General features: G+C 38.7%; 2 protein-coding genes across 4 annotated transcripts; both read right to left on the bottom strand.

Annotated features, from left to right (window-relative positions):
* Positions 1-5,531: 5,531 nt before the first annotated feature.
* On the bottom strand, positions 5,532-7,540 carry LOC114251107 (ubiquitin-conjugating enzyme E2 J2). Its single transcript, XM_028185307.2, has one exon. The coding sequence runs from the start codon at positions 7,387-7,389 to the stop codon at positions 6,724-6,726; it is 666 nt and encodes a 221-aa protein (XP_028041108.2). The 5' UTR covers positions 7,390-7,540; the 3' UTR covers positions 5,532-6,723.
* On the bottom strand, positions 5,532-25,695 carry LOC114251104 (uncharacterized). Of its 3 annotated transcripts, none has more exons than XM_089736410.1 (20): positions 25,551-25,695; positions 25,321-25,468; positions 25,059-25,191; positions 24,787-24,897; positions 24,199-24,298; positions 23,729-23,877; positions 23,265-23,347; positions 22,629-22,783; positions 20,953-21,167; positions 19,885-19,997; positions 17,408-17,641; positions 16,210-16,292; positions 15,670-15,779; positions 14,578-14,760; positions 13,199-13,375; positions 12,626-12,712; positions 11,823-11,983; positions 10,811-10,941; positions 10,184-10,226; positions 5,532-9,814 (listed from the first exon to the last, which is right to left on the bottom strand). In XM_089736410.1, exons 1-20 carry the CDS (start codon positions 25,600-25,602, stop codon positions 9,670-9,672), a joined length of 2,613 nt encoding a protein of 870 aa, XP_089592536.1. In that variant the 5' UTR covers positions 25,603-25,695; the 3' UTR covers positions 5,532-9,669. The 3 variants fall into 3 exon arrangements, with proteins under 3 accessions (XP_089592536.1, XP_028041102.2, XP_089592537.1); XM_028185301.2 differs by having other exon boundaries at positions 5,532-9,817; XM_089736411.1 differs by lacking the exons at positions 5,532-9,814; positions 10,184-10,226 and having other exon boundaries at positions 10,807-10,941; positions 11,818-11,983.
* Between the last annotated feature and the right edge of the window lie 1,834 nt (positions 25,696-27,529).

A 27,529-nucleotide genomic window follows, 5' to 3' on the forward strand; every position in this document is an offset into this window, starting at 1 on the left:
TAAGTCCAGGACTATTCCTTTATTTTGACACCACGATATTAGACTATTGTTTGAATATTCAGTCCCATTATCACACCTAATCTTTTTTACTTTCAATCTAAAATGATTCTCCGCCAAAAATATAAATTGTTTTATTTTATCAAACACATCATTTTTGGACGATAAAAGGTAAACCGCGGAAAAATGAGTAAAATCATCCAGAAAGGTGACAAAATATTTATGGTTGTCCCAAGTGGGTAATTCAATTGGACCGCAAAGATCGGTATGAACAATCTCTAAAGGAGATTTCGCTGCTATCCTTTCTTTTCCAAACGGATGTCTACACATTTTAGCCCTAACACAAATCTCACAAAAATTGTCCGAAAAATCTCCCTTAATTTTCATCCCCTTTAAAAATTTTGAAAAACGTTGTACTCCAGCAGCGTGACCAAAACGACGGTGCCATAAATCGCAGCTTTCAGTTATATGCACTTCTTTCTTAAACTGAACTCTTATCTGAACTTCATATAAACCAATTTTATTTTTAATTCCAGTTAAAATAACCTTTCCTAATTTTTTAATAATAACTTTATCATTTTCGAAAATTGCGGTGGCTCCATTGTCTGTTAAACAGCTCACTGAAATTAGGTTTCTAGATATTCCTGGTACATAAAGAACATTCTCGAATTTCCCGAAATCTGTGTTATTCCTTCCCTTTCCTCTTCCTTGTTGGGGGTGAATCTTGGCGATACCTGGAACATGCGGAGCAGACGTGCGTGTGAGCTCGCGGGACGTGATTGTTTGACGGGGGTATAGGGAGACCCAGTGAAACGGTGTTCGCCGCCGCCCGCCGGTCAGTTGGGGACCTGAACCCGGGTGTCACTACTAAACTCCGCCCCGGGAAGCTGTCCCGCCAACCGGTGTAAAATCCTGTCGTGCGGTCGTCGTGCCGGAGTCGGAGACCGGAGTGGATCCCGGCGATCGTATGCAGGGTGGACTGGGGGCCCTTCCATGCCCTGCGTCAGTCGCTCACGCAACCCGTGGTCGAGCACGTACTGTGCTCCGCGCTTTATTCAGGTATTGTTACGATTTCGCCTCGAACATCCTACCCCACCCAATCCCACTCTCCAAATAAAATTATATGAAAGTTCGAAAAAGGAAAAGGGTTTTGTCGGCGATTCCCCATTCCACATTTAATGTGGATTTCAGCAATGTAAGGGGTCTACATAGCAACCTCGACGCCGTACACCATCATCTTGAGACGGCGCAGCCTGCCCTCCTTTTTCTGACGGAGACGCAGATATCTGCTCCGGATGATACTTCGTACCTTGAATACCCCGGCTACGTATTGGAGCACAACTTCCTGCGTAAAGCCGGGGTGTGTGTATTCGTCCGGGCTGATGTCTGTTGTCGCCGTCTACGAAGCCTTGAACAACGGGACCTGTCCCTCTTGTGGCTGCGCGTAGATCACGGGGGTTGTACCCGAGTCTACGCGTGCCTGTACAGGTCCCACAGCAGTGATGCAGGTTCAGCTCTGATAGAGCATGTGCAAGAGGGGACTAACCGCGTGCTTGAGCAGTACCCATCTGCGGAGGTGGTGGTTCTTGGAGACTTTAACGCTCACCACCAAGAGTGGTTGGGGTCCAGAACCACTGACCTCCCGGGTCGGGCTGCCTACGATTTCGCCTTGGCCTACGGCCTCTCCTAGCTGGTGACACAGCCCACCCGTGTCCCAGATATTGAGGGGCACGAGCCTTCTCTGTTGGACCTTCTGCTGACCTCCGATCCAGCCGGATACAGTGTGGTGGTCGACGCTCCACTTGGATCGTCTGATCACTGCCTTATCCGTGCTGCCACACCACTCTCTCGTCCTAGTCGTCGAACGACGACCAGGTATCGAAGAGTTTGGCAGTATTTGTCAGCAGATTGGGATGGATTGCGTGAGTTTTACGCATCCTACCCATGGGGGCGGTTCTGCTTTTCCTCTGCTGATCCTGACGTCTGTGCGGACCGTCTTAAAGACGTGGTGCTCCAGGGGATGGAATTGTTTATCCCCTCCTCTGAAGTGCCCGTTGGGGGTCGCAGCAGACCCTGGTATAACAATGCCAGCAGGGATGCTGCACACCTCAAGCGGTCCGCATACGTTGCATGGGATGATGCTAGGAGACGTCGGGATCCTAACATCTCAGAGGAAAGGCGGAAATATAACGCCGCTTCCAGGGCCTACAAGAAGGTTATTGCCAGGGCGAAATCGGAGCACGTTGCTAGAATTGGCGAGCGACTGAAGAGCTATCCCTCTGGGAGCCGTGCTTTTTGGTCGCTCGCCAAAGCTGCAGAAGGTAACTTTCGCAGGTCTAGTCTCCCACCACTACGCAAGTCCGATGACAGTCTGGCCCATAGTGCGAAAGAGAAGGCTGACCTTCTGGTCAAACTCTTCGCCTCGAACTCGACTGTGGATGACGGGGGTGCCACACCACCGAACATCCTCCGGTGTGATAGTTCCCTGCCGGAGATCTGCTTTACACAGTGTGCAGTCAGGCGGGAACTCCGACTCCTGGACGTCCATAAGTCGAGTGGGCCAGACGGCATCCCTGCAGTGGTTCTGAAAACGTGCGCCCCTGAGCTGACGCCTGCGCTAACGCGTTTGTATCGCCTCTCTTATTGCGCTAACAGGGTTCCGTCTTCATGGAAGACCGCCCACGTCCACCCTATCCCCAAGAAGGGTGACCGGTCGGACCCATCGAGCTATAGGCCTATCGCGATAACTTCCTTGCTTTCCAAGGTGATGGAGCGAATAATGAATATACAACTCCTGAAGTATCTGGAGGATCGCCAGCTGATCAGTGACCGACAGTACGGTTTCCGTCACGGTCGCTCAGCTGGCGATCTTCTTGTATACCTTACTCACAGGTGGGCTGAAGCCTTGGAGAGCAAGGGCGAGGCTCTTGCTGTGAGCCTTGATGTCGCGAAGGCCTTCGACAGGGTCTGGCATAGGGCACTTCTGTCGAAGTTACCATCTTACGGAATCCCCGAGGGTCTCTGCAAGTGGATCGCTAGCTTTTTGGATGGGCGGAACATCACGGTCGTTGTAGACGGTGATTGTTCTGATACCATGACCATTAACGCTGGCGTTCCACAAGGTTCGGTGCTCTCCCCCACGCTTTTCATCCTGTATATCAATGACATGCTGTCTATTGATGGCATGCATTGCTATGCGGATGACAGCACGGGGGATGCGCGATATATCGGCCATCAGAGTCTCTCTCGTAGCGTGGTGCAAGAGAGACGATCAAAACTTGTGTCTGAAGTGGAGAACTCTCTGGGGCGAGTCTCCAAATGGGGTGAATTGAACTTGGTTCAATTCAACCCGTTAAAGACACAAGTTTGCGCGTTCACTGCGAAGAAGGACCCCTTTGTCATGGCGCCGCAATTCCAAGGAGTATCCCTGCAACCTTCCGAGAGTATTGGGATACTTGGGGTCGACATTTCGAGCGATGTCCAGTTTCGGAGTCATTTGGAAGGCAAAGCCAAGTTGGCGTCCAAAATGCTGGGAGTCCTCAACAGAGCGAAGCGGTACTTCACGCCTGGACAAAGGCTTTTGCTTTATAAAGCACAAGTCCGGCCTCGCGTGGAGTACTGCTCCCATCTCTGGGCCGGGGCTCCCAAATACCAGCTTCTTCCATTTGACTCCATACAGAGGAGGGCCGTTCGGATTGTCGATAATCCCATTCTCACGGATCGTTTGGAGCCTCTGGGTCTGCGGAGGGACTTCGGTTCCCTCTGTATTTTGTACCGTATGTTCCATGGGGAGTGCTCTGAGGAATTGTTCGAGATGATACCGGTATCTCGTTTTTACCATCGCACCGCCCGCCACCGGAGTAGAGTTCATCCATACTACCTGGAGCCACTGCGGTCATCCACAGTGCGTTTCCAGAGGTCTTTTTTGCCACGTACCATCCGGCTATGGAATGAGCTCCCCTCCACGGTGTTTCCCGAGCGCTATGACATGTCCTTCTTCAAACGAGGCTTGTGGAGAGTATTAAACGGTAGGCAGCGGCTTGGCTCTGCCCCTGGCATTGCTGAAGTCCATGGGCGACGGTAACCACTCACCATCAGGTGGGCCGTATGCTCGTCTGCCTACAAGGGCAATAAAAAGAAAAAAAAAAAAAAAATTATATATCCGACCGCTGTTGCAACTAAATTTTCTTTATTTGCGCATTTAATTTCTACTTCTATGTCTTCTGTAAAATTTATGAATTCTTTACTTGAAAACATATGTGACGATGCTCCAGAATCAAATATAGCATTTATTTTAATAAATTTTGAATTACCACTTACCGAATTATATGTTCTACAAAATTGCTTTATATGCCCTTTCTTACTACACCTGGTACATATTTTGTTTCTATAGCACTCATCCGTACTATGTCCTGACTTGCCGCAGAGGTCGCATTTTTTATTAATGGGCCCATAACCTGTTGGACGGTTATATTTGAGGGGATTGGGTCTTTAGGTGATGAGGGGCTATTTAAAAACACAACTGCTTCATTAAAATTATATTGCAGATTGCTTGAACACTTTTACACCATTATACAATTATTATCTTTATATTTTTTATATAACTATTACATGTTTGTCTTGCCGTGTCTAGATGAGAAGTCACTGACATTTTCTTACGAGAATACAATGATCTGTTTTTTAAAACATTTAAAATAATTCCAATATTCGAAATCTAATCAAGTGTCAAGTGTTGCCTGCCATTACATTTAATATACAAACTCCAACACTGAAGATCCTGACCAGGATAATCGGACCGTTTTATTCAATTAATGTATTCTAACATCGGCCTTGTTATGTGTGCCATAATATATATAAGTATATAGTATATAAACCAAATATAAATAAAAATTAATTAATTCTCAAATAATATACATATATTATGTACCTACTTGTCTTGTGGTACTTGCCTGCGGGATTCGAACATGGTTACAGTCGCAGTACGAATGTATCGGGCGACTTATCATTTTGGGCCACATCGACTTATCTGGGTATTTAATAAGTATATATTTTATACATATGTGTAAGAGTCTCTGTTTCCCGTGGAATAGGAAATGGACATTTATCACAAAATAGAAATTGTACATATGCTAAGTTGAAACTGAAAGTAAAAAATTGTAACGCGCTTTGAGGAGAATCCTCAGCATGGGCAGACTTGGCTGTACCTTTGGCATCACTGACGTCCATGAGCGACAGTAACCACCACCATCACGTGGGCCGTATGCACGTCTGCATATAAAAAGTGTCTTAGTAATATTTCTGGGCTGTGAGTAAATTTCGTCATAATAAAGAAAAATGGATGAATAGAATAAAATAATATGAACCTTTGTCAACATCCTTTCCAACATTTCTTCATCTCAATAGTTCAACAATAGTTATGGATGTTCTAAAAACTATAATACATGTTTTCCAACTTCTATGTTAATGCTGGTGAGCTCAAAACCCATTTCGTATAAAGTTTAGACAAACCTAAAGGTAGATAAAATGAAAGAGTCTTTTCCGTACAAATTTATTAGATTTATGGTCGAAATTCGTAAACAACGACAAGGCTCATTACAAGTGATATAAATAATATTCCAGAAATCATAAAATGTACCAACATATCTTTATATATATAATTTATCTCAGTGAAGACTAAATTAATCTATGTGATATTAACATTACATGTTGGACTACAAAAGGCAAATGGGCTAGCATTTACTAACAATGACAAACCACTATATTAATTTACGAAGATTCATCACATAAAATCACAATAATTACATAGGTGTAACATATACTTAGCATAAAAACGTTTTGAACAGTATAAAGAAATTAAGCATGCATTTGAATGTGAATTCCGTAAATACAAATATTTCTGATGTGCAATCTCAGGTAAGGACATTTTTTTATAAATTGAGTTTTAATAGCTCACATTTTAGGGTCAAATCTAAATAGTATGATGATACATAACAAAACATATCTTGCTCAAATTATGGTGATTTGACATATATTCATTCAAGTCTTAAACCTTGTATTGTTTTATTATTGTGTACTTTAGCATTAAAAGGTCCATGGTTCAACATTTACTACTATAGAAAATCATATTTAATGCATACTGTATACAATACTGAAAATGCCTAAATAGTTTGTTGAACACTACTAAGATTTCACCATATATATTTTTACATTTAAATTTAGTTTCTTAGGAAATAATTGAAAAAATTTAATAAAATCATAAAATTTAATTTACTCACGTAACAATTTCTCCAATTCAATAAATTAGTTATATAGTAGTATACCTAGTTATTAATCACCATAGGTATTTCTGTCTATAGTTAGCTTTTCAAGATTCATATAAATTTGTTTCAGTGTTTATTTTTGACAGCTTTTTCGGTCTTCAAATAAAGGCTTGTTGTTGAATACATTTCAAAATAAATGACACAGTAAAAGTAGCAAAACCTTAGTAGACATTCCTCATGCAATGCATGTTAAACTCTATACATTGTTACCTACATAAAATCAAGTTTTATTTAAGGTCAAACATGGGTTTATTTCAAGATTGAATAACAATTATTTACAAAATAAATTACAATATGTACATTGCATTTGTAGAGCAAATAAATGTAGTTATAAACATTTAAAAAACAAAAGACCAGCCGGCAGATGTGAATTTTGTTTCTTTTGCTCAATAAGATAAATTTAAGACTATTCATATGATCCTAAAACATGTTTGACCATGTAAGTAAGGCATACAAAAGCTACAAGAACAAACAGATTTGTCAAAATACAATTCATACTAGACTGTGGCTCAGAGGTTACTTCATTTGAAGCACTGTCTTGATTCAACAACATTGCCTCTTGTCGTTGTTTTAATTGCTGTTCAATCTCCTCTACATATTCAGGGAACAATTCACAAAACATTTTATTTTTTATGTTTATCTCTAGAGATTCTGCAGCCAAACATCGCTTTTGGTATTCTGAAGTTTCAATGGACCCCAATGTAGGAGTCTTCTCCAACATAAAACTCAACAGACCTGTAAGGATCGTAGAAATAGACCAAGCAGGGTTCCAAGTGTCCGGATGAAAGTCTGTAATACTGAGGCACAATCGTGTGTTTGTCTTGAACCTGCCATTCGGTGTTATCATGTAAATCGAAGGTGGTTTGAAGGGAAATTCCCTTGGGAAAATAATCTTTCCATGATAATATCCCCCTTCGTAGGGACTTTTCTCCGGCCCTTTAACGACGTAATGCCATTCCAGTATGTTGGACGGCACAGGTTCGGCCGTAACATATGGTACTGGGTCATTCTTGAGCCTCAAATAATCCTGCTTCAATCTGCTAGTGGCTCCTGTCACCTTTGTTTTTGCCATGTTCACATGAATTGTTAACTTTCGAGTGTTTACAGTTCTTCGAGTAAAATGTTTTATAGCAAATGACTACATACAAAATGTTTTCATTTCTTAAAACCAATCTGTTTTAGCTAATAAATGGGTATGTAATGTACATACGACAAATAGCAATATCATAATGGCACAGAGTAGTGCAAGCAATGTAGACATTTAACATTGTTGACAGTAATGGTACTTTTAGTGCAACGTATCTCGCGTTTAAACGAAAAGCCTGACAGACTACTCTAAAAAGTGAACAAACATGTATTGTAAAACCGATATTTAAATGAGCTACTTTTGTTTACAAAACAAAATATTTTTTGGTTGAATGGAATAGCCTTATATCCTTATCTTATCCTTATAACCTATAATCACAAAAAAAACTTTAAATGGAATGGACCATACGTATCAAGATAGACCGTTAAAATACCTTTTCACCTCAGCAGCTCAAATATGCAGCTTTTGCTGCGAGACAACAGTGAACAAAACGCGATTTTGATTCGAGCTTGGGTTATAGTAGCTTTTTAATTTTTCAATCTTCAGTGCCACGAACTGACATTGTTCAGCCATTAATTTGAAACATTCGAAGTTTACTGTGCTCTGTCTCTTTCACATGCATATAAAAAAGCGAGTGAAAAAACAAACCCCTTCGAAATTAGATTTTGGATTTTAATAGTTATTTCAATCTTTTCCTGTTCATCTATGTCTCCTAAGTTTTATGTGTTCTCACTGCTGAGGTGAAAAGTTATGTGTGCTACACGAGAGCAAAGTTTCTTATTGCACAAATAACTACCTATTTAATAAAACACACATTTTTTCTTAATTCATTGTTTGCATTTTCGTATAACAAAATGCAGTATCCCATAGTAGCCGGTGGTTACGGCGAGGCATTCCAAGATTAAAAGATTCCTTTGGATGATTTTTGTTTTTGGTGAGCCCACCCAATAATGTGCTTTCGGTGTCAATAATCAGCGGGTAAATTTGATTTAAAAAAGCTTATTATTACTAGCTTATATAAATAAGCAACGTAACACCAGAGGTTAACTTAATAGGGAAACTTAAAAGGTTAACTTAATTTAAACACGGCATACGCGTAAGAATATTGCTAATGTAACCCTCAGAAAATGGTTTTGATTTGCAATTGAATTTTGATAAAACTTTGTGGCTTTAATTTAAAATAAATTTGATTTGAATATATTGTAAAACAACGAGCATGGGTTTAGTTGCACGTGGGACTCTTTACCGAGTTCAACAAGTACGGTTACCGGGGTCCCTAAGTCTGCTCCTAGTGTTTCTAATACAAGAGTTATTGTGTCTGGTGGACCGATTTTTTTTTTATATCCTAAGCTGATAGCTTTGAGAGGCTATTTCAGCGTAACCTTAACTAGTAGGTGAGCTCACGGGGCTCAAACCGGAGTGATGCTAACACTGACCCTAGCAAGAGCAGTGCTGCGCAGAATCTACCACCGGATCGGAAACGCGACCCACTGAGAAGATCCAGCGAGAAACTCAGTGGGCTGTCTATGGGTTAATTCGCTCGTCAAGCCCTTCGTCGAAAGCAACGGGTTCGACGAGGACGGTGACCGGTGCTTGTGGTACCTAAAAGCACCGTTAATGGATCGGGAGGATCCGTAATGACGTATTTTGTGGCGACGTCGACTGTTTACCATTCGGTCTACAGGATCGGGTATGTAGTTTTCAGCGGGCACGGCAAGAGGGTTCTCATGTCGTGCCGCCTTTTCAAAGTGAAGGATCCGCAAGGACGCGTCTAGGTCGTCAACAGTGACTGACTCCTGCGTGGGCAGGATTTGGGGAGCAATGAGCGGCGGCAACTATAAGGCGATTATCATGACGCATAGCCTTCAAAAAAAAACTAGACAACACTAAGGTTTAATTAGTATTTCATTTAGAGAAAAAAATATCGATCTTGATATTTAGGCATTTTTTTATTTCATGTTTAACGGTAAATTTAAATAATTACTGATCACCGGTTAAACTTGCTCCAAAAAACACATTAATAGTCAACTTATTTATCTCATATTTTAATTTAATCAATATCACATTAATTAATCAAATATACAACAAATATAATAATTAATCTAATAAAAATTATGTCTAAGTTATCATGGACGGCTTCAAAATTTTATGTCATGATGGAAGATTTATTTAAATTTATAGAAATTCATCAGTCTTTCAATAGTTTTTATATAAATATAAATTTATTTAATAATTTTTTTATTAATATTTGATGCTTCAAAATGGTCAGGAGCCACAGTTTAATAGGATACTTCTAATTTCCTGGTTCAATTGCTTCAGAAGTTCTTCATTCGGATTCTCGTCCTGTATAAGCCGATCGCGTTGTGATATCAATTTGTTTAGTTTATCATTTATCGGGTTCCTAACGACGCTTCTGGAAATAAATAAAAAATAAAGTTTATTTCTTTTACAATCGAATGACCGTTTAACGTGATATCAGTGTATTGCGATTGTCACTGCTATGCACAATAGCTAGGACAGTATTTGATATAACAAAGACGTTTTGTTTTTTGTGTGCCATCCTTGTATGTATGTTACAGCCACTATTTTCTTTTTTTTTTATGAAAACATACATATTTAATTTGTTCATTGTTACTATTTATTTTCTTATAACAAAAACAAAACTGTGAATACACGACCGTACGAAGTACCTATGAAACCATCACTTGTGTGTGCCTAGTGCGAGTTTTTTAATGTTCTCGATAGCATAAAAGCAAAAATATTCAAGCAGAAATATTACCTTAAATCGTCAAACATTTCTACAACACCCGAACCAGATGTGGCTGGAACACAAATCATTTATTACAATTTATAATTATGGTATTTTTAATAAGGAATTATCGGAACTTTATAAGCTAGCTATATGAAAACTGTTAGAGTATGTTTTATGAATAACACTCTCTGACATTATTCTTGTAAGTGGCTTTTACACTTGGATGACTCATTATGAATAAAACTTGATTACACACAATAATGCTTCTGGGACTGAAGCCCACTGAGTTTCTCGCCGGATCTGCTCAGTGGGTCGCGTTTCCGATCCGGTGGTAGATTCTGCGAAGCACGGCTCTTACTAGGAGCAGTGTTAGCAACGTTGTCAGGTTTGAGCCCCGTGAGCTCACCTACTAGTTAAGGCGACACTGATATAGTATCTCAAGGCTATCAGCATAGGTAGGAAAAAAAAGCTTCTGGGAAGAAACATGTTATTTGAATAATCAAAATCTACACCTTACATTTTCCAACAACATAAAAAAACAGATGTTTAGGGTAAGGCAATTTTAACAAACAACAAATCTAATATATATTTTAAATATAACTTAACGGATATCTTTACATCTAACGATAATTTTTACAACGCAAAGCAACTCACTGATGAACGAATCGATTTCCAGTGCCGGTGTGTTCGCTAAAATGTCAACATAAAAATCGTCTTTCAATTTTTTTATTTCCATCGCATCTTGATTGCGTTTACTTTCGTTGTCATCTTTTATTGTGTCTAGACTGAAATTGAAAAAAAAGGGCTAATAAAAAGGCCAGAAATGCAGTGAAAACGTTAACAATGTGTAACAGACCCTACACAATACAGATGGGCGGACGAGCTCCCATTTCATGTGTTATTAAGCTGTTTTTGTATGATTTCACAGATCAATTTTGATGATTTATTTTTGAAACCCTACCATATCAGCATTACTCTATGGTCAAACGAAAGAGTATGCTAAATAAAAGCAAGGTTTTTATATCCCTAAATATGGACATGTGATGCGTCGAGAGGAGATGCTTGTGACTAGGAGATGTTTAGAAATCGTAGTGCAAGGTAGAGGGGGAAGAGTTCGACCGAAGAAGACATGGATGGATTGTGTGAATGACGATATGAGAAAGAGAGGAGTGAGTGTTGAGATGAAGGCTGATAGAAGAGAACGGAAGAGAAAAATTAGCTGTGCCGACCCCACCCAGTGGAATAAGGTGAAGAAAAAGAAGAAGAAATTCATATAAATAAAACTTAGTGCATGTTTTGTTTCCGTACCCTGGTATAAAAAGTTAATATAGTAATATGTACTATTCTTATAAAATTATTACTGGTGGTAGGACCTCTTGAGAGTCCGCGCGGGTGCGCACCACCACCCTGCCTATTTCTGCCCTGAAACAGCAACGCGTTTTGGTTTGAAGAGTAGGGCAGTCGTTGTAACTATACTTGAGACCTTAGAACTTATATCTCAAGGTTGGTGGGGCATTTACGTTGTAAATGTCTATGGGCTCCATTAACCACTTAACACCAGGTGGGCTGTGAGCTCGTCCACCCATTTAAGCAATAAAAAAATATATGTGTGTGTATTAATAGTTTCCGATGTCCCAATATGAGACGCGTCAACTGCCCACCGTACCCAGCATCACCCAGCTCCCTCCTGTCCTGCTGCAGCTGCGACAACATCTGCTTCCTGGTGTCCAGCTTCAGCAGGTGCAGTTCCCTGACAGCGCGGCCCCACTGCTCCTTGAAGAACGCTTTCGATTGGACCGCACTATCTAGTTTTTCTTCTAAACATCTCTGTCATAAAAATTGTGTATTAATAAATTAATTTTAACTATATAAATTGTCTATAATACTATTTTAAACCTATAAACATTCGAAACGCAACTGTGACTTCTGTTAAGCTTCCTTACATATAAGTGTTGATGCTTCTGTTTTTGAAGTGAAACTTCTAATGCGACTTCTAACAATGTTGCGTTAAACGTTTGATGCTACCATACTAGAAAGAGACAGAGCGAGAGTGAATGCGTGGCACTCGAACGCATGCGCGTAGTATACCTGTTACAGGCCAGCGCGAGCGTTAGCAACGAGTAGCGACCAGTACGTAATGAAGTATTTAAAAATACATATTTCTTTATTTTCCTATCTATAATTTAAAATATGTATATATAATAAGAATGTTGAAGGTGTGGCATCTCTTATACACAGCATTCCTTATTACAAGAGCAATCTGATTTAAGGATGAAAAATGAGGAAAACCACAATACTACACATCGAAAAAGAAGTTTCACTTCATTCACGTGCACCAAGTTGCACGCGCACCGTTTTATTACTGTGATTGTTTCAGCTTCAACAAAAACAATCCATATGTTGGCGTCTGGATACAGAATTGGGTTTTTGTGTGGGTTAGAGTTGTTATTATAAAACCAAGATTCTCACCAATTCTTGTATGAGACTCGCAGTTTGATCTTTAGTTAGACCAGAATATCGGGTTTCAGCTTCTTTCTCAATGTCCTTCATGGTATTCTGAAAATAAGATATTATTCAAATATCGCACTGTTATCTTATGAAGGCAGCAAATATTATCAATTCTATTAAGCTAATTCAATTATTACAGTTAGCTGATTCTAAAGTAATGTAAAAATCGTAGTTTTTTTATTTTTTATCATATTTTATGGTTCGATTATCTCTGTTTTGTTTTTTTATTTTATTTTAGATTTTTTATTATCTTTTTTTTTTATTGTTTAGATGGGTGAACGAGCTTACAGCCCACCTGGTGTTAAGTGGTTACTGGAGCTCATAGACATCTACAACTTAAATGCGCCACCCACCTTGAGACATAAGTTCTAAGGTCTCAGGTATAGTTACAGCGGCTGCCCCGCCCTTCAAACCGAAACGCATTACTGCTTCACGGCAGAAATAGGCAGGGTGGTAGTACTTACCCGCGCGGACTCTCAAGGGGTCCTACCACCAACAATAAATACTTTGAATGAGTAATTCGTTCAGGCCTACCTTCAAAACGTCCACCTGTTTCTCGAGCTGCATTATTTTAAGCTCCAGCTCCTCGATCCTCATGTCCTTGACTTTCAGCTGATGATTCATGTCGTCCTCCATTTTTAATGAGGCCTCTCTCAACTCCTGGTACTTGGCTGTGTAATGCGCTTCTAAAGCTTTCTTCGCTTCCAGTAACTGAAATTAATATTGTTTTTTCAAACAGTTTGTCTTTAAATAGCGAATCAAAAATCATTATTAACTAAATGCAAATTTTTTAATAGTTGAGATTGGATCGGGAGGACACGAAATGACATTCATTTTTCAATGAAGTCATCTCCAAATCGTTCAATGTAAATGTTTATCTTATTTTAATCAAAAATTCGTTTAACTCCGTCATTCTTTTCGACGTTGTGGCTATTTCCGATTTTATTTGTTTCACTTAGTGAGCTGAGTGAGTGAGATAGTTTATAAGTCGTCGTGGACTAAAGGATAAGACGTCCGGTGCATTCGTGTAGAGCGATGCACCGGTGTTCAAATCTCAGGCGGGTACCAATTTTTCTAATGAAATACGTACTCAACAAATATTCACGATTAACTTCCACGGTGAAGGAATAACATCGTGTAATAAAAATCAAACCCGCAAAATTATAATTTGCGTAATTACTGATGGTAGGACCTCTTATGAGTCCGCACGGGTAGGTACCACCGCCCTGCTTATTTCTACCGTGAAGCAGCAATGCGTTTCGGTTTGAAGGGTGGAGTAGCCGTTAGAACTATACTGAGACCTTAGAACTATATCTCAAGGTGGGTGGCGGAATTTTCGTTGTAGATGTCTATGGGCTCCAGTAACCACTTAACACCACGTGGGTTGTGAGCTCGTCCACCCACCTATATAATAATAATAATAATAATAATTAGCCCTTTAAACTGGGTGAGATTTATCTTTGTGATTGGATCTTTTGGTTTGTTTGTTTATAAGATGTCTCTCAACTCAGTGTGCCTTCTGGCAAAGGCCTCCTCCAGTAGTCTCCATTGTTTTCTATCTTGAGCAACTCTTCTCCATTTGGGTCCGGCGGTAAGTTTCAGCTCATTTTCCCATCGCATTTGTTGACGTCCTCGACACCTCTTGCCATCTCTTGGATACCAGTTCGTTATAATTTGACGCCACTTTTCTTGTCTAGATCTCAACATATGGCCGGTCCATCTCCATTTTTGGAGGTCTATTTTTTCCAGGATGTCAGTTAGTTTTGTTTTTTCTCTTAATTGCACATTGCTAACTCTATCTTGTCTTCTTGTTCCTGTCATGCTTCGTTCCATACCTCTCTGGCACTTTCCCAGTTTTTCCGTCCACCCACCTAAGCAATAAAAAATAAATTGTTGTCTGCTATGTGAGGTACCTTCTTCTCCCTCTCGCAGTTCCTGTGTCCCCTCGCCCTGAAGTCGTCAGTGGCGGCGGCGAGGTCGGCGGCGAGGGCGCGGCACTGCTCGATGCCCCTCGCCAGCCGGCACTCCAGCTCCACGCGCTGCTTGGCCCACTCCTTGGCCAATAGCTCTAAATGGTACTCTTCTTTGCGCTTCAACTGGTATAGGAGAACAGTATGGCCAATTATAATATCGAATTTGACTATACTAATATTATAAAGCTGAAGAGTTTGTTTGTTTGAACGCGCTAATCTCATGTCCGATTTGAAAAATTATTTCAGTGTTAGATAGCCCATTTATTGAGGAAGGCCATAGGCTATATAACATCACGGTAAGACCAATACAAGTGGAGCACCAATAAATAATGTTTCAAAATAGGGGTTTAAATAGCTCCTTAACATTATGTAATTCAAAAATATAGACTTTTGGATTGCATGTAGTGAATTTATTTATAATAGAATAAATCCTGCCACAACCTAGCTGTACTACGTTATAAATATGTTCATAGAAAGGGCCGTGGAAGTCATTTCGGTAATGATATGTTATTCTTCGAGATCAGGAGCTTTTTTTTTTGAAGTGAAACTTCTAACGCGACTTCCAACAAGGTAGCGGTAAACGTTTAACGCTACCTTGGAATAGAAAGCGACAGAGCAAGAGCGAATGCGTGGCACTCGAACGCACGCGCGTAGTATACCTGTTACAGGCCAGCGCGAGCGTTAGCAAGGAGTAGCGACCAATATTTTAATGAAGTATTTAAAAAAAATATTTATTTATTTTTCTATCTATAATTTAAAATATATATTGTAATATAAATAATGAAGCACATCATTCCCTATTACAAGAGCAATTTGATTTAAGGATGAAAAATGAAGAAGACCACAATACTACAGATCGAAAAAGAAGTTTCACTTCATTCACGTGCACCAAGTTGCACGCGCAACGTTTTTTTTTACTACTGCTTTCTAATCAAAACTGACAATGAAACTGTGTTGTTGAGTTCCAAGGATATCTTCTAACGCCCTTATAGTTCCGCGGTGCGCACAGGCCCGGTCCCCAACACTACTTGCCTGCAGTTTGTGCAGCTCCTGTTGCTTCTCCTTCCAGTCTTCCAGCTCGTCCACGAACCTCCGCATGATGCTGTCGCGGTCGGCTTCCGATAGCGCCATTTTCACCAAATCTGTTTTATAAAAAAAACATCCTTACAATTTCATATTTTATTTCTAAGTTCAATTATTACTTAAGCACTGGTCTTGTCACATCTTGTCAAGCAAAAAAATAATAATATGCAGATTCAGAGGGAAGAAAGAAGAGAACGAGGTATTCGTCCCCACAGCATGTCACTTGGTGCTCAAACTCGTCTACTCATCTAAGCAATAAAAAAAAGGCAGGGAGTCCCAAGCCCGGGCAGAGGGGTTTCGCTGTGGCCCGTTCCGCGCCCTCGTAAGGGGACGCGACGACCCCACGGATATAATGGCCCAAGTATAGTGTACCACTGCTCCGGAGCGGGTACGGGTAGGACGGCGGTGCCTCACTATACTGTATACAATTACTCTGATTTCATGGTTAAATATTTTAATGCTTAAATTTAATTGAATTTCGTTTCTCACCCGTGTGATTGTCTTTACGGGCGGCCCGTTTAGGACTTGTGATGCACGTGTCGCTTTTGCTTGTCTCCAAAACGATGGGCTCCCTAGAAACAAGGCGGATACATCGTTAATGATTAGGAACGAGACGCCGTCAACGGTAAGTGTCGTCTGTACTTCTTGCTATTCATATCCCACACTATGGGAGGTCGGTCCCCCTACCACGGTGCGTCCCTACGCAGTTCTATCCCTATTAGGCATGAGTTTTATGACTGTCGCCCTAATACGGACAGTAAGTACATGCATCCTCATGAGCTAGACCGTGAAGCTGTCAGCCCACATTCAAAGGATAGGAATGAACAGCACCATTGAGACCGGTCATCGTTCTCGTCGAACCCGTCGCCTGCGACGAAGAGCTTGACGAGTAAATTAACCCACAGACACAGCCCACTGAGTTTCTCGCCGGATCTTCTCAGTGGGTCGCGTTTCCGATCCGGTGGTAGATTCTGCGAAGCACGACTCTTGCTAGGGTTCGTGTTAGCAACAATGTCAGGTTTGAGCCCCGTGAGCTCACTTACTCGTCCGGTTAGGTAAAAAAAACCTTTGAGACTTCTAGACGACCCACTCTTAGTATTCAGGAGTTACCGCTACCGATAGACAACAAAAACGGAAATGCCGCCACCCAACTTGCAACATGAGTTTAAATCTTTGAGGACTGAGGCCCCCATTGTAGCTACAGTACAAGCCGGAACGCATTACCGCTTCGCGGCGTCAATAGGCAGGGCGGTGGTACCTACCCGTGCTGGCCCAAAAAACGCCCTACCATCAGTAAGAAAACACATTACGCTGCGGGTGTTAGGGACTTGCACTACGTCACTTGTCTTAGCCACTTTTTTAGACAGTTGGACGAGGTCACAGCCCACCTTGTGTTAAATGTTTACCGCAGCCCATAGACATCAACAATGTAAACGTACTTAGCTTAATAATAATAATCGTCCTCTCTTCACAACTCACAGACTAGAACACGAATGACTCCAGCGTGCTTAGTGCGAGTTTTTTAACGTTCTCGATAGCGTAAAAGTTAGCTCATATTTGTATGGAATGGGATCGTTTGCGTACGTTTGCCGCTAGGGGCGCTGTTCCAACTGCATACAAAATTGGCTTAAATTTTACACTATCGAGAGCGTTAAGAAACTCGCACTAAGCAGACAGTTGTCCCTACCTCTCGGCTTGACGTCCGTCCAGCTTCACAGGCTCCCTGTCTCCCCCCTCTCCCCTCCCATCATCGTCTCCCACATTTCCCCCCTCGCACTGCACCTCCGCATCGCTGGTGGAGGGTTTCAGTCTGGCAGCGAGTATTCTCTCTTGACTTAGAGCGAACGAATTGCACATGTTCTTTATTAATTCCGCTATTTCGTTCGTTTGTTTGTGTGCGTCGCCCGATGCGTTATTGTATCTAAATTCATAGACAAATAATTCACTTAAGGTAAAAGAACTTTATTCAAATCTAATTATATTAATACGCTTTTATTAGCTTCAGACGTATGTATGTAACGGAATCTTATAACATGATTTTAACTGCCCTCAAAACGCCGGATTAACTCGAAAGGACAATGCCCAAAAGTGGGCCAACTTCATGACAAAACTATTTGTACTTGAAAAACTATGCCTTATTTTTTCATGTTGTTTAGTTTATGTATCAACATTTCTTTCACCCTGGCATTGTTTTACAAAAAAATAAATTACTTATTTGATAACATCCCAAAACTGAGTGCCATAGTTTTTAAATTCGCCAATAGACAAAGGGAAAATTAGCCCATACAGCCTTATAGTAAACTTATATGGTGACAAACGAAAGAGTTGTCTGTGACTTGAACAACAAATTAAAAAAATTGCTAATGGTTAATAATTCACAGACTTTTTAGTTTATTGTTGTTCAATTCAATATTTATGTATTGTAATAATAATTATTACTTAAAACCATGAATTATTTAATATTTTTAGATATTAATGATTCCATTAGTAAAAATCTCAATGGCCTACCATTACTCTATTCTTATTATATATGATCAGAGAGTTTTGGTAGCAACCCGAGTGAAGCGTCACTTGAAGTTTTATTTTATGTTTTTTTAATAGCTTATTGTGATGTATAATATACAAATTGGGTGTTGTTTTGTGTATTAAATGTCAATAATCGTTGATCACGATTGTTGAGGCATTGGAATAAAACTGTGGCTAACATAGCAGTGACTGTTTTTTTTTTTTTCAAGATAAAAGGTCTGCGGAAATTCACGCTCACTCAATGTGCTATTCATCAAGTTGACGTCAAAACTCCCAAAAAGCAATAAAAAGAAATACACCGGATTTTTATTAACATAAAAAATATATAACTTCGACAGACTAGGCTGTATAGGCTACGCTCTTTGCCTGCTTGTTGGCGAATTTAAAAACAACAACAACAATATCGTTGCCGGCTTCCGGATTTCATTTCATTTTATTATTATTATGAGGATATAATAATAATAAAATGTACGTAAGGGCTTATTTCTGGCAACATTAACCACAATTAACTTATTTAATACTGTAAATAATGATGAGAGCGATTATTGATTTGGAAGAAAACAATTAACAACTTAATTTTAGCTGCAGAAAAAAACAGATTTCTCTTAAACCTGGGTGAGAATATAAAAATCGTTTTCTGAATATGAAACGATATTTCTTTGTCTATCAAATTAAGTTAAAATCATCATCACCCGACAACTTTTTTTAGGGGCCCAAACGCCCATAGAAAATGGGCATTGTCCTTTGGTATACTTATTAAGGACCGATGACAAATCAATATTTAAAAAAAATTGAAAAAATTGAAATTCAACTAAAAAATGAAAAACAAATAAATAGTTTAAAAAAAACTAACAAAATACACTTTTATAAAAAATCCAACTAAAAAATAGAAAATAAATTTTAATAAATTTGAATTAAAAATAGTGTAAGAAAAAATTATTTTAATGTAAAAAATTATATAAAAGCGTATTTTGTTAGTTTTTTTAAATTATTATTTATTTAGTTATTATACATGTATGTTTCTGTGTCTTCACATGATTCTGTTTTTGTTTCTCTATTGTAGCTGAACTTCCTCTCACCACACATACGTTTTTTTTTATTGCCTAGATGGGTGGACGAGCTCACAGCCCACCTGGCGTTAAGTGGTTACTGGAGCCCATAGCCATCTACAGCGGAAATGCCGCCACTCACCTTGAGATATAAGTTCTAAGGCGTCAGCATAGTTACAACGGCTGCCCCACACTTCAAACCGAAACGCATTACTGCTTCACGGCAGAAATAGGCAGGGTGGTAGTACTTACCCGCGCGGACTCACAAGAGGTCCTACCACCGGTAAAAAAGTTGTTCTGAGTATTAACACTAAGCATACCATTACGGGTCAAATGGCCAATTTTGAACTTTTGCATTGAAAATGCATGTATCATCTTATTGCTTTTGCACATTTGACTTCATGACTTTTGCTTACCAATTAATCTACAGTTATTATATTATTTTTTTGTTTTGTTTTGTTTATTATGAGCAATACTTGTCGTATACCTTTATGTACCTGCTGTAGTAAAAATAGGTATCATTAAGTGTTGGTATGATTAGTGTTAACCAATTTCTGGACGAAGAGATTGAAGTATTGTACATCAGTACCCTGCGGTGTGGGCGTGCAGGCTCGTGCAGCTGCCGACGCGCCGCCGCGGGCCCGCCTCCGCCGCCGCGCTCTGCAGCTCAGTAGCACTGCGGGCACTCAGCAATGTAGATCTCTAAAACGTATAAGATATTGTTACGTCGGTAAGAATAACGCCATCTATCGCCGAATATCGAAGGCCCTAGAACGCTCGTGAAGTAAAACGCCATCTATTGTCAGACAGCGGGAACCACTACTAGAGATGTGTGGAATATTCTCGATAATTCTAGGGATGAGGTATCGGCTATAAAAGCGTTGTAGAGATGGCACGCAGCAGTCAGTAATCGGAACTACTCGAAGCGAAACAGCGAACGGATCACCTGAAGCGATGCGGAACAAGCAAATTGAGTGTTTTAAAGTGCTTGTTGAGTGTTTAAGTGTGTATTAAGTGTTGAATACCGTTTTTTTAGTTGTACTTTGGTGGAATTTTATTTATCCCGAACCCCAGCGCGTAGCAATATCTATAATATGTCGGAGAAACCACAATTATTAACACCATCATCAGACATCGTAGGCATAGATAATACACACAAATTAGTTATAGATAAACAACTGGAGCACTCAACAAAAATGTTTACGGGCGTCGGCCACTAGATGGCTTCGCTTCCGTTACTTTCTCATTGCTCCTGCACACAGTAGTAGTAACATATTACCCATCTTATATTTTATTTTTAATAAAGGATTTTGTAAATTTTCAGAGACTACAAATTGATAAAGTTTAATCAATCTGGCTATAACAAATAAATACTTGTATGATTTATTATTTTGTTATTTTCTGTGTTTAACATATAAGTTTAGGGGTATTCGCTACAAGATGTCGCTTGTTTCCATACAAAAAAAATTATTTGTCTTAAAGCATCACAGTTTCAGTGAACTCAAATTTGTATGGAGTTTTCCAACTTTTTGTTTTCGTATGTTTGCCACTAGGGGCGCTGTTTCAACTGCATACAAATTTAAGTTAACTTTTACTCTATCGAGAACGTTAAGAAACTCGCACTGAGCACACTGAGGTACATTAGTAAGTCGCGTACCTGCGCAACGCCGCGAGCGCCCATATACTTCAAGCTCATTTCGATATCCACAAAAGGTCTCCTTCCGTCATCTTTCCGTTTAGTAGTCTCGTCGCAACGCAAGATATAACAGCGCTCCTGTATGGTTAGAGCGTTATCGGTGTTACAGAAATTGTCTATGAAATGCTTAATGTCTTCCGTCGGAATTAGTTTACGGAGATCCAAACTGCATATACCTGGAACATTTTGTTTTAATTTAACTCTAACAACATTCTTAGCACAAACGGAATGCATTAATTAAATGTAGTCATCGTGGCCTAAAGGATAAGACGTCCGGTGCATTCGTATGAAGCGATGCACCGGTGTTCGAATCCCGCAGGTGGGTACCAATTTTTCTAATGAAATACGTACTCAACAAATGTTCACGATTGACTTCCACGGTGAAGGAATAACATCGTGTAATAAAAATCAAACCCGCAAAATTATAATTTGCGTAATCACTGGTGGTAGGACCTCTTGGGAGTCCGCTCGGGTAGGTACCACCACCCCGCCAATTTCCGCCGTGAAGCAGTAATGCGTTTCGGTTCGAAGGGTGGGGTAGCCGTTGTAACTATACTGAGACCTTACAACTTATATCTCGAGGTGGGTGGCGCATTTACGTTGTAGATGTCTATGGGCTCCAGTAACCACTTAACATCAGGTGGGCTGTGAGCTCGTCCATCCAACTAAGCAATAAAAAATAAAAAATAAAAAAAAGTCTTCGTTTTAGTAAACTTAAAAACAGTGAACACTGTATTTTAATGAACCCCAATCATTGTCATCTTACAAATGCTTTTCAAGATATTATCAAAATAGCTATTTAGCTACTTATATCTGTTCATAAAATATTTATAACTAGCCATGCACCCCACGCTTTTTTTACAATAAAGTTATTTTTTTTACACTATTTTTAATTCGAATTTATTAAAATTTATTTTCTATTTTTTAGTTGGATTTAAATTTCTTCAATATATTTTTTATTTTTATTTTTTATATTGAATTGTCATCGGTCCTTAATAAGTATACCAAATTTCGAGTTAATCCGACGTTTTGATCGGGGTCAAAATCATGTTCAAAGATTCCGTTACATGCATACGTCTGAAGCTAATAAAAGCGTATTAATAATAGTACATTGTGCACCAAGGGAGAAAAGTAAGACATTTCTTTCGGCTCGGGTGACAAACACGTGGGATGAGATGTCCTACTTTTGTCCCGCGGTGCACATACTATTTTTTCTTCTACCAGGCCGAAAGTTCGTGGAGTACCAAGTCGTGGTCCAGGGGCGAAGCCCTGGCAGGGGCGGGGGGGGGCTCCGCCCCCCCACCCTCTTTCTCATAAAAAAACAATTGAACTGTTTTTTAATTTTTAAATAAACTACTACTAATTGAATAAGAACTGTCTGATGAACTCATCTTTGTTTAATATTTCAGTATTAAATTTGATTGCCTTTTGTTTATTTCACTTTTACACTAAACACAGTATTGTAATTACCTGAGCACAACAATGGCGGAGAATTTTAGGTGCGTGAGAGCAGACGTAGACACTAACGCGCATGCGCACTGGGTACAAGGGAGAAAAAGTTACACTTTCTTCCCTGTACAGCGGGACGAAAACCTAACTTTCGGCGTCGGTAGGAGAAAAAAATACAATATACATACCTAGATCCGTGTCACCGCGACAGACGCGTGCCACGACATGCGGACACTCTGCGAAGTAGCGGGCGAGCGCGCACAGCTCGGCCGCGAGACGCAGCGACGTGCGCTGGTTGAACGGCGCGCTGCGGACCGGACCGCGCTCGCTGCTCGACGCCACTCTGGACACAAACATGGAATATTATTACATTTCATTCATTAATTACTGGTGGTAGGACCTCCTGTGAGTCCGCGCGGGTAGGTACCACCACCCTGCCTATCTCTGCCGTGAAGCCGTTGTAACTATACTCAAGGCGGGTGGCAGCATTTGCGTTGTAGATGTCTATGGGCTCCGGTGACCGCTTAACACCAGATGGGCCGTGAGCTCGTCCACCAATTTAAGCAATAAGAAAAACATTATTCGTATCGACGTATTTCCTTAACGTGGTTTACTTTTGGACTTAACTTATTCGTCAGGTAACGAAAAGCATTATTGCCCTCGCTGTAGATGAAAAAAATAAGGTTTACTGGTCCTCCAAATAAATACTTTTTTCTTTAAAATTGAATTTTTAAATTGCAATCGGTGGTCGTTCAATAAGAAGCGATCGAAGATCACTCCTACTATGATCAAAAAAAAAATCAAAGAAAAAATTTCTTATTTACCTGTCTGTCATTATGTTGTGTGTGAATATTGAATACATGATGTAACAATCAATCATTGAATCATTTGCGCTCTCAGGTAACAACTGAAAATTAAATATATTTGTTGGATAAAGTTTCACCATTATGAAGGGCGAGTAATAGCCCTAGCTTATTAGTCAGTGTTGCCAACTGAGTTTTTAATAATAGGCAAAGTAGTATTATAACTTGGCTTAAAACAACCAATACTCATAATGTGCCCTGGCATTGCTGATTTCCATTAGTGACATTAACCATTTACAATCAAGCTTGACTTCTCTCGATAACAACATAAACAAGGTTGTCTGTGATCGTGAAAGATGTATTTGTAATGTTGTAAAAATAATAAGCATGCATTAAAAATTTGTATGGATTTTGTACATGATTCATGAAAACCAGGGAAATTAACAATAAGGGTAATAAAAAAAATACAGAGCTTGTATACTAACCAAATCTAAATTTTCAACAACTCCAATGACAAAACTCAATACAAACAGTTGACTCCCTTTACCAATTTGTATTAGACCTTCATCACATAGTAATTTGGGTTGAAGGTCCGGTGTTGAAACTGATTTCTTACTTTCAAGAATGTATTCATCTGGAAGACAAAATGAAAGAAAAGTTTTATTTATTTATTAAGTCAAAATATATATAGTAATTTAATCTACCTCACATTTCAGTTAGAAAAACAAAATAAGTAAATAGTATTATCAATTAGATATCTTATCTCAATTGCAACTAATGTATTGATATCATTGATTGAGACAGGTGGGAAGTAAGTTGTGAATAGGAAACCTTGTGATTTATTAATGAATACAAGGAAGATTATAATTTTTTAAAGTATACGCTGTAACCACACCTACCCTGTTTAAGGCTATACTTCATTGAAATTGATCATTTGTACACATAAAATACATACTTAACGCAAAGGTAATGGATTTGCCTGTTGGTATTCCAGTGGTATGCGAAGACAAGGGATAGGCAACCTCATTACTGTGGAACATGCGGAGTTCATTTCTCTGGAACAAAAACATCCAAGGTTTCATTACAATTCTTATTTTTAGACCTTTTTATACATATCTTTATGGTATATAATCAATTATGCATGACTTGGAGAAACAGTGGATCAGGAACAGATGTAGATGAAGGGAAGAGCTCCAGGGCACAAATTCCAACATGATGGTGTAAATTTATTGTAGACATAGACAACAGGAGAAACTTTAATAATCTGTTGAACTGACAACAGAAGCAAAACAAAGACAAATAGGATCATATCACAGTCTTCATTTGTAAGGGAGCAATGAAGAAGAGAAGAAGTAATTATATTGACGAGTTCACAGCTCACGTGGTGCTGAATATTTACTAACTGTCTACAAATACATATCAGAATGAAAATTTTACTAATGTATGGCTAATTTTTGCAAGCGCTAGCACACTGTTGGTATTTGCATAAATTAAACACATTGACATAACTAACTTCAATAATTAATCATTGCAACTGACTTACGGGTGTAGGTGTACTGTTCCTGTCTTCAATAGATAGACTCATTAACAGCTGTGGATGACAGCACTTCCCTTCAGATTTAACTCCCAGAAGTCGATGCGTTGTGTACTTCACCTTAAAATAATTTGATCATGACAATAGAATACACAATAATGCAAACTATAAATTAATCATAATTCATTTTTAGTAGTCCATGTTATTGGTTGGTCCAGAATTGTTAAGTGTTGCACTCAATCAAAAATAAAGAAGATAACCAATTATATTTCTGAACTCACATCAACAATTTTATTCGAAGGACAGGGTTGAGCACTAAGGAGACTCAACAATAAATATCCAACTTTGTCTTTACGTCCCTGCGTGCATGTTGTAAATACCTCAACCTTCACAGGAACATTTTGAACACGCAAACTAAAAATTAGCAAGTAATATTCATATATTTTATTCATATTCTTAAACAGGAATTTCTAACGAAAATGACGATGCAAAACAAACGATTTTACAGTTGTAATTCAATATCTTTTTCACATGAAATCTTACCTCCTAAATCTTCTTTTATCGGTTTCCCAAACAAGTTCAGCATCGAAAACCGGTGCATGAGATGGAACAACCGAATCGGTTTCTAATATGTAACCATTTAATGAACCACTGACCACAAACGGTGTTCGCAGAAATCCGAAACCAAGCCCTGAAATAGTATTAATTTCGCACTTTGATTATAAATTTAATTTAATATTTAAATACTAATGTTTTTTAATACTAGTTATTACCTTCCTTGATATGAAGGACTATTTGGATATTCGGACCTCGCAATTCATCCATGTATAACAATTAACAAAATAACAAATCAAATAAACTCTGAAAAACAGTCAAACATAACAGTAGCCGACAGTAGGTTAGGCTTGTTAAAAAAATATCGATACATCGAAATATCGATATTATTTTTTCAACGTATCGATATTTTTGAGCGATATTTTATACTTCGATACATCGATCGATATAAAATTCCAAGTGTCGAAAAGGTATGAAAATTTATATTTTTTTCAGACCAACAAACATTTATATGTTCCCGGGATTTTTTTTTTTTTATTTCATGAAATTTGATGAAATTTAAGTTTTATGAAATTTCACAAAATTTTATAAAATTATACTATTGAAATTTGAATAAAATTTCATAAAGTTTCATAAAATGTCATTAAAAATGATGTCTATTGATTAGCACGAATATTCTCTGTCAAATCATACCGATACATCGATATTTTTTAGTATAAATATCAATATCGATATTGATATTTTCAAAAAATATCGATACTTTATTGCATTTCGGACATCCCTACAGTAGTTAAGAAAAATTTATTTGATTCGTCTATTGACATTTCAAAGGGAGCATCACCATAAAGCCATACCTATTTGAAGGTCTGTTGTGTTACAAAAAATTATACTTAATATGTTCGAAAAATGAAATAGAAGCGTAACATTAAATGAAATAGAGTTAAATGGATTTCAGGTACTAAACAATTTTAAATCTTTAAAACTCTTACTTCTTGTAACGCTGCTAGAGTTTGACCGTTAATGGGACTACGTTTTATTCTCCATAAAACTCCATTTTTATAGGTATCTAGAAGAAAAGCTGTTGACTACTTTAAGTGTACTGGCAATTTCAATTCAGTCCAAGATGTTCTTTAGTTGTAAATTCTTTCGCCAGATCTCTTTCCTTGAAAATTTTTCATGATTAGTATTAGCTGCTGATATTTATCTAAGGACGTAAATAAGTTATTCTATTTTGTACTTCATGACAGTGAGCTTCAACGGTTGGCTACTACGAACCCTGTATAGAACATCTTTTGTGTACCTACATCATGCGTACATCTTTTGTGATCTTTCTATCTACTAGTATGCCAGCAATATACTTCTTTTGTATTTCTGGGGCATTAGGTGACATTAAATCTATGTGTATACAAGAAATTAAATTGAAATATCTTTTTGAAATAAATAAAAAAATCAAATACATAGTGATTTTTTTCAATTCCTATTGTTTATACTAAAATAAAACACGCAATTTTCTGTCGGTCCGTCTGTCTTTGTTCAGGCTAATTTAAACACGATCTTCGCATAATTTTTACCAGGGAAATATTAACGCATGAAAATAACTGATTTCCTTAATTGAGTGTACATTTGAAATTTCAACAAGACTTCTATTGGAAAGAGGATTTTTCATAAATTATTGAAATGATTTCGAACTCATAAAACGGTTTAAATGAAAACGTGATGAAATGAATGATAAATTATTGTACTTTGTTCAACGCCCTCTATCGACGAACAATGTTTGCTGTAGATGGACAGATGATATCACGACCGTCCTATCGATAAGTGGTATCCATAAACATCATAACGTAAATGCAGCATGCCGCTTTTAGTCATGGGGTCCAGTCTCAATTGTTTTGAAAAATGCTTGCGTAATGGCTGTCGTGTTCATTTTTAGCTGTTGCCTATAAGCAATCAAAAAGAGTTGTTTTTGAATTTATCGGAAGCGGATCTTGTATGTAAAATAATTTCTAAAGCGGAAGTGCCCTTGAATGAAATTGAATTTGAATAGGTATATGTACCTATTTCTTTTTCGTTTCACGGAAAGATACATGCAAAAACAATAGGTATATAATGGCGGAATTATGTTAATTCAAGACATTATTATGTATTTGAAAAGTCTGAACTTGAGCAGAAACATTTTTATGGTCTGCAAATGCCTCAC

This window comes from Bombyx mandarina, chromosome 21, assembly GCF_030267445.1.
Source record: "Bombyx mandarina strain Sakado chromosome 21, ASM3026744v2".
NCBI lineage: Eukaryota > Metazoa > Arthropoda > Insecta > Lepidoptera > Bombycidae > Bombyx > Bombyx mandarina.